At 34.8% G+C, this 8298-nt stretch overlaps 1 protein-coding gene across 10 annotated transcripts; it reads left to right on the forward strand.

Annotated features, from left to right (window-relative positions):
* The first annotated feature begins 719 nt into the window (after window positions 1–719).
* On the forward strand, window positions 720–5973 carry LOC111920493 (topless-related protein 2). Of its 10 annotated transcripts, XR_006191097.2 has the most exons (11): window positions 720–1288; window positions 1396–1554; window positions 1693–1805; window positions 2207–2412; window positions 2481–2539; window positions 2626–2747; window positions 3016–3264; window positions 4158–4296; window positions 4990–5224; window positions 5309–5374; window positions 5608–5973. XR_006191097.2 is itself a non-coding variant. In XM_023916069.3 (9 exons), the coding sequence occupies exons 6-9, from the start codon at window positions 4175–4177 to the stop codon at window positions 5650–5652; spliced, it is 468 nt and encodes a 155-aa protein (XP_023771837.1). In that variant the 5' UTR covers window positions 720–1288; window positions 1396–1554; window positions 1693–1805; window positions 2207–2747; window positions 3016–3264; window positions 4158–4174; the 3' UTR covers window positions 5653–5973. The 10 variants fall into 10 exon arrangements, 5 of the variants coding, with proteins under 5 accessions (XP_023771837.1, XP_023771841.1, XP_023771840.1 ...); XR_006191094.2 differs by adding an exon at window positions 1887–2116 and having other exon boundaries at window positions 2207–2747; XR_006191093.2 differs by having other exon boundaries at window positions 2207–2539.
* The last annotated feature ends 2325 nt before the right edge of the window (window positions 5974–8298 follow it).

Consider the following 8298-nt stretch of genomic DNA (forward strand, 5'->3'; position numbering starts at 1 on the left):
AGACTAATTAAATATATGGGTTGATTGTGTAAATCATCCATACTTGGATAGTGGGCTAATGCTTCATGGATTGTCAAGTTGGGCTAAAACCCATAGGATGCTCCATGGTGTATTTGAACCCATGGATCAAAGGAAATGGAAAGCCATGACAATTAGGGTTTACCCTAATTATGACATTATATAAAGATCTTATTGGTGACAAAATCGGCACTAGAGTATATGTGAAAGGGCTAGCCGATTTTCATGAAGTGTTCCATTTCTCTCAAGTCATTCCATGTGCATTTGGTGTTGTGTGAACCATTTGAGGTGTCACACTTGGGGCACTAGGCACTCAAGCTTCATGAAGACATTCTACATCAAAGAGGTATGTAATTCTAACTTCATATATTCATATGAATCAATGTTATTATGCTAGTTAGGATGAATACCTTGGAAAGTTCATATTTGCATGTATAATAGATAAAACATAGATCCAAGCACTACTAGAAAACATCCCTTTAATGATACGCGAACAATGACACACACTGATTTATGATACGCTTCTCTTGTGTGTTCTAAAAATAATGTCAAATTTTCAAAATGTGAAGGATAGAGGACGCGCATTTTTGCGTACCCTAAAATCGGTGTCCAACAAAAACAATTACAAACACGGAGGGCACCTATCTTAAATGGGTGTCGTTTAAGAATGTCGTTTTATATTTTTTTTTTTAGTGAAACGCGCCTCCATCGTTTAACACCTAAGGAGAGAAATGAAATCCCAAAAAATTAAAAACCCCGCTTGTTCTCCGATCCTCTCCCTTTCATCTTTTTGATGTTCATGTTATCAAAGTGATGCAGGTCCTCCTTCTAATGTAAAATCCTCTAACGAAGTAACCCTATTAGCACTGTGCGGTTGTGAATCTTTCTCCCTTTCAGATTTTTGGCGCTCTGCAACCATGGTATCAACTACAAACAATAATGAACCCTAGATCATATTCAATACTCATCCGTCCCCCCATTCACCACTTGCTACCAGCTATCACCATTTTTATGGTCTCCAAGCTCTGAATTAGGGTTTACTTTGGCGATAATTTCAACTTCTCTTACTCCAGCATCCCAACTCTCCGATCCTAAATCCCCCGTTGCTACCTTGCCTCTTTTCTCCGGGCTCTGCCGTTCTTCGAAGGTCGACTCCACTTCACTCTTCAAAACTCAATCACCCTTCCAAAATGTAAATTCTCACATACGACTCTCCTCTCCTTCTAAACGACCTTACACCCGTATAGTCGCCATGGACGGTACAGGGAAGGTATATATACATGTTTTTTTTCATTCTAGATATTTTGTATGTACTATCAAATCTATTGATTGACATATCACTAACTCAATTTGTCTTCTTATAACGCTATTTTTTAGGGTTGTTTCCTTGAACAAGAATCGATTACGGATGCACATAAGGTGCTTGACATAATGTCTCTGTTAGGTGTTCACCCAGATGAGACCACTTTTGGCTACCTTGTCTATCTATATGCAAAAAAAGGACTCGAGCACAAGATGATTGAACTACAAGACTTGGTATCTAGATTTAATTTTTCCAATAAATCATTTTTGATTTTTTTATTAGTAATCTGATCAGGAGGTTATATGAAGCTTTCTGGACAAAAACATCATTATGATATATCAACATCATCTGTAACCTCACCTTTTTCACAGGATATAAACTTCTTTGACTCTGAAAGTATTGGAGATGTGACTAGTCGGTTAGGATCAGTTTGTCACGGGTTATTGGGAATGATCTTAACCTAATATTACGCATTCTTCTTCAGGTATTTGTATTTCAAAACATATAAAAAGTATCCTTGACCTCACCTTAAAGTACATAACTTAGTTTATATATTTTGTTCCAGGCCACAGGGGATTTGATCTACTTGTTAGTGTTGTCTTGGCCACTTGGCTTATTCACATTGGCCATATGCTCTACTTTGTTACTATTTATGTTAAAATATGGACAATAAGTTCTCCTATTTGTATTTTAGTAGATTGATCATATGCAGTAAATGTAAATGTTGACGCTTTTATCAAATATAAAAGTTTAAATTGAAACACATGTCTTATATCCGTGAAGGAGCTTCATTTGGTACTTTTTTGACTTGTTATTACAGATAATTGAAGCATGTGAGTTATTGGATTTGGATTTGTAATCTTGATTTTTGACTTGTTATTACAGATAATTGAAGCATGTCTTATATCCGTGAAGGAGCTTCATTTGGTACTCTTTTTGGACCTGCCCTTGAGCTTGGAATAGTTTCTAGAAGGAGAGTGTATTATGAGACTCTAAAATATGAAAAGTACAAAAATGGTGGATTTCTGTCACCCTTTGGGTACTCAACTACCACCACTGCTGCAGTAGTTGGTCATGTTCTCTCAACAGAGGTGTGCTTTTTCCACTATTGCCCTCTATCTTGATGAATCTTATTCCAAAATTGTGACTCTTTTGGCAGTGGTGTAGTCTTTTGTCATCAAGAAGTCAACTTGATTCAACTAAATGATATTCTATTCGGTACTCGAAGTAGAATGGTTATCGAATATAGTTGATTTTGATTTCAAATCACTCATGGGATTTTCTTGTTTTTTTTTTCTTTTCAGTATGCTATTGTCGGAAGTGAAGGTCCTGCAATTCTTCTTGTGCATGGTTTTGGTGTTTTTTTGGAGCATTATCATTGATGTTATTGGGGAACCATTTCATCTTGTTGGGAAATCATTCGGAGGTTTTTTTTCTCAGTCTTTTATGAACTTTTTTTTTTTAATTCTATAAATTATAATGATAATATTTTCTCAACCATGATATACGATTTTGATAACCATATTGAACTTGATTAAAAGCATAAGTTTTACCAACACAATCTAAGTTTTAAACTCCAGAAAACAATCTCAGTTTCATGTTGTCATCTCTGATTTAGTTATAAGGTCTCAGTTGATGCTATGTTTGCAGTTGACTCTAGCATTTCTGAAATCAATATGGTATGCACATTGCAGGCGATTTAATCCTTACGTTGCCAGTTGTCACAGGATCTGAACTAGTATTTAGTCAGATATGAGTGATCTCCCAAATGATTGCAATGGAAATAGGGATTTCAATCCTCCAAAGGGTCGAAATGAGAATGGTTGTTACCATTCTAGGTAGGGATGCAACTTTAACGAGGCGGGGACTCCCCGTCTTGACGGGTAACGGGGCGGGGACGAGTACTAATTTTCACACCCGAAGCGGATAGGGAGCGGGGATGGGTATGCCATTATCCATCCGTTTAATACCGGATTATATATATATATATATATATATATATATATATATATATATATATATATATATATAAAGAGATTATTAACCCATTATTATAAGAATAATAATGCATTAAGCTTATCTTTTAAGGTACTCTGCAATGCATCTATTTTATTATCCTCCTCAACCTCTTAATTTTAAGCAACTAACGATGTGGGATTTAGATTAATAACAACTTGTTAAATTGTGAAAACCCATCCCACATTGGTCCGCGTATGAAAAAAAAATCAAGTAGGAAGCCTTTATAAGTACCAAGGAAGCATGCGAATTTTTTTTGTTTTCTGATCCAATATACTTAAAAGAAATAACAGTTCATAATATTTTGTTAACTGTTTGCTTAAGATGAAAATAACTGAGCAAAAAAATTAAAGGTAAATTGGATTGAAAAAAATAGTCTAGTCTTTTTTGATTTTGTTAATAAGTAAATGGGTTTTTCATACCCGGTGGGGATCTCTACCTCCGAATCCAGCGGGGCGGAGACGGGGACGGGTTTTGCAGTCTCCGCCAATATCCGTCCCCGTGAGCATCTCTAATTCTAGGTATGGCTATTGCATCATTGGTGGAGAAAAAGAGGTTAATACTTGCAGATAAAGAGAAAGCAGGTAACACGGGGTTATTTCTATGAGTGTGTTTTGGTTAGATCCTCAGTTCTTGAATCTGGGAATATCATATGGGTTTGCACTTGTAGGTTTGCAAGATTTTTTTTATGTTCAAGTCACAAACTCAATGAAAAGCCTAGGAATCACGTTATATTTAAGTGTTATTGGCAACATCCTTTGAAATGAGGAGGTATGACAGTTTCTTTATCTGATGTTGTGATTGTTCATGATCTTCTCAGACCCGTTGAGATGTTAAATGACACAATTGCCCTTTGTGGGTATCTCAACTCCTTTTAAACATTGCTCAAGGTATATTTTGTATCTACATTGGCATATATTGGAATCTACCATCTCTGAGAAGGATTTTTTTTTAGAAAGGTAATCTAAGATTCATGCACTGTATGCTTGATTTACATCTTTAAGTTGTTAAGAGAGTAATAACAGGGCGTGCTGTTTCTTTCTGCTTACCTTTTGTCTTGGACTTTCTGGATTTTATGGGTTCCAATTTCCAAAATTTTACTAAGACTTGATATGCTAAAATGCATTTTAAATATAAAGCTCACTGCTGAAGAAAGGGCAATGGTGTTAGGTTGAGTAATTTGGCTGGAATAAATACGACCAACAGAAGGAGCTTCATTGCCAGCCCCTTTAATTATCAAACCTAATTTTGTGGCATAAGAAGATTGTCTTACAAGAGGCTACAACTTTTTTTGCTATGTGGCTTGTGTTTTTATATAATTTATGTTTTTATATGATTTTTTGTGCTTTCTTGCTACAACATAGAATTGATACATACATACACACAGTTCATATTTACAAATTATCATTCACCTGTAGTTTTCAGTTTATATTTTCAACTGCAATCGATGGTAAGATTAAGGCATGGTTGTATGACAACATGGGATCTAGAGTTGACCATTCTGCCCCTGGTCATGGCTGCACAACTATGCTATAAAATGTTGATGGCAGTTAATATTATAATTTCTTGAATAAATTTTTTCAGAATATAATCCAAATTATTATGTTTGTAGATCAAAAATGTTATTTGAAAATTACGATACCTTGTTTCAGGTTGTTTTCATGGGGAACAAGTAAAGAAGGGGAGTCTTTTCTTATTGAATGGAATGAAACTGAAAGAGCAATTAAGAAGACTTATACTGGTTTCAGAAAGAAATCAAATGGCGTTGCACATTTTGACACAAATCAGAACAACTTTTTGGTTGTTGGTGAAGAAAACCAAATAAAGTTTTGGGACATGCATAATATGAATATTCTCACTACCACAGATGCTGATGGTGGACTCCAGGTTAGTAAATTTCCTTTAGTCAAGGCTTTTTTTTCCACAATATTTTATTATATCAAATATATCATATTTAAATGATTATTACAGATTTTTCTGCGATTGAGGTTCAACAAGGAAGGAAATCTTCTTGTTGTTGCTACTATTGAATACAAGGTAGGGGCATTTATGTATTTTCACCAATCTTGTTGCATATTCTTAATTTATCCAATTTTTGTAATCTGAATCATGTACAAATCCAAGTGGTCGACAATGGTTGATGCATCTTCAAGTGGTGAGGTTGCAAGGCTTAAAGATGCCATGGAGATTGTTGAAGGAGAAATTACTCACATGTGACATGTCATCTTTGAAACTCAACTTCTAATTAATTTGGTGTATTATTTTGGCAGGTTGATTCTGCTACATGGCCAATAATGATCTCTAGGGTCTGCTAGAATGATTGGAGATTGCAGTTAAGCATGTATCTAAGACTTCACACCAAGGATTTCATGAATTTAAGCTAGCAATGTTTTACTTGATCGGATATGAACCCTAAGATATCATACTTTGGCATGGCTAGAATCTTTGGAGGAAATGAGACTCAAGCAAAAGCAAACACACAGAGAGTTGTTGGCACATAGTAAGCTAGATAATGCAATTATATATAAATTATGCTTCTCTTGAGTTCATTTTTTTTTATAACATTTACTCACTATTGGAATAATTATTTGTATTTGACATATTAGTGAAATGAATTATCTTTGTTATTTGTGGTATTTTATTTTGTATTATGAGATTTTTAATGTGTTATTTAATTTGAAAATTACTAAATCTATCAAAATATATAATTTTTAAAACATTTAACTTTATGACACGCAAAAATATGTGTCGTCTTTCTTTATGACATGGGCTTTAATGATACGCAATGCGAGTCGTAAATGTGCGTCGTAAGGTTACGACATGCAAATGTGTGTCGTCTTCTTTATGACAGGGCCTTCCTTGACACGCATTTCGTGTCGTAAGAGCCCGACGTAAATGCACGTTGTAAATAGACGACGCGCAAAAGTGCGTCGTCTCTCGTTATGATAGGGCCTTCCTTGACACGCATTTGCGCGTCGTCTGAGCGTTTTACGACGCGCATTGCGCGTCGAAAAAGGCTATTTTTCTAGTAGTGAAGGTATTTAGGGTTTCATGTACACTTAGGAGTGTTAGCATGCTCAAAACCCATCAAGTGTCACCTGAAACACGACAACTTATCAACCTCAGGTCGTGTGCTAGTGATAACTAAAAGGATCATTGTCAGTTGACTCTTGCAAGATCAAGATTAACATGACTCCCACTGAATTCTTTACATGTAAGTTTTCTCTCAAGGAACAATCTTTGACGAGCTTAAACAAATATTCAAAAGGTCGTTAGGAAACACTTCACAAAATAGGACTCAGTTTATCTTTTGTTTCTCGATCATCAACGAAAAACATCAAAACTCTAATTCTAAATATGCTAGAGTAAGAAAACATTATTACCCCACATATTACGAGGTGTTATCATCCTTCTTAGTTTTGAAATGAGTCTCAAGATACAATTTACATTCACTAGAGCATGAGTCTTTAACTTGATTAGAACAAAGTATGACTCATCTATGATCGAACCATTTCCTAAAATGTTTAATTCCCTCCTCTTAATCATACAATTGCATTAAGATGTTCTTGGAGGATTGATTGTGATACAATTTCATAGTTACTAAGATTATCGTAAAACATGATACTAAAGCACTCTTTTTTCTTTTCAGATTGGAGAATCTTTTATCTTTCTGCTTAATAGATTCTTCTATTTGTTCTGCTACTCGTGAACTTTTCAAAAGTATTAGAATTTTGCTTAATCTTATAAACAAAACCATATTTACTGAAACATTAGTAAATCACGACGAAAAGAGTTATTCGTCTCTTGTGGTGGATCTGAAGAGTCCATATCAACATGTACTTGATCCATTAGTCCTTCACGTGACTCACATAAGCTTGTGAACAATGAATTAAGTCATAATTTTCGAATAAACAAGATTCTCATATATTATACAATACGACTTGTACAACACCAAGTGTTTGTCCAGTTGGTGTGAGATTTCTTTTCACTTGGCCAATTATGAATGTACCACAAACATGTTCTTGAAGAATCAATATCCACTATTACTATTGCTATTATTAGAAACGTAACCAACACTTTTCATTGATGCCATTGCAAGGAAATAAGATAAGGCAACTACGTAAACCAAAACTTCATTTTATTGCTAAAAGGAAAATTGGAACAAGTCCTTACAATGCATAAAATGAAAAACTATATTTATAAACATCTCCAAAAAGTAATAATACTCTATTAAATTATCCTAACTCCCTAGCAGTAGCTACAAATTTTGACCATCAAACCATGCGACCAAAGTCCATCTTTCACAATCAGATTTAGCTCACTTGTTTAAGCTTCCTTCTTCCTTTTAGATCACGCAATACCATCAAAATGTGATCACCACATTATATATTAAGAGTCTAAGAATAGGAACTTATTGAATTAAATAATGGATGTACCTGAAGTAGAGTCACACGAACTGACTTTACTATCTCTAAGATCTTCCAGGTATTTTGGGCAGCTTCACTTCCAATGTCCCTTCAATTGGAGGTAGAAACAAATGGACTTATTGTGGTGAACATTGGGAACAATCTCAGAATGACCCTTTCTCTTTACCATACAATCAAATGGTTTGATCTTGGCTAATCCCTTTCGATTGGGAAGAGAAATTTTTTCTAGATCACTAATGATACCATTTTCAATGTCCATGAACTTTTTGGAATTAGAACTTATAAGCATTTTTGCTTTAGTTATGTTCTTAAGCATTTTTGCTTCAACAATCATCAACATATAGGTCAGATCCATTAGGGTCATATCGAGATTCCTCATATGAAAGTTCTCAAAGAATTGAACATATGAATTAGGAAGCGAAAGAAGAACCAAATCAATGACTTGCTCCTTTGGGAATACGACACCCATCCTTTCCAACTTGTCAATGTACGACTTCATTTTTAGAACATGCGCACACACATAATTTCCATCTT

This window comes from Lactuca sativa, chromosome 4, assembly GCF_002870075.4.
Source record: "Lactuca sativa cultivar Salinas chromosome 4, Lsat_Salinas_v11, whole genome shotgun sequence".
Classification (NCBI taxonomy): domain Eukaryota; kingdom Viridiplantae; phylum Streptophyta; class Magnoliopsida; order Asterales; family Asteraceae; genus Lactuca; species Lactuca sativa.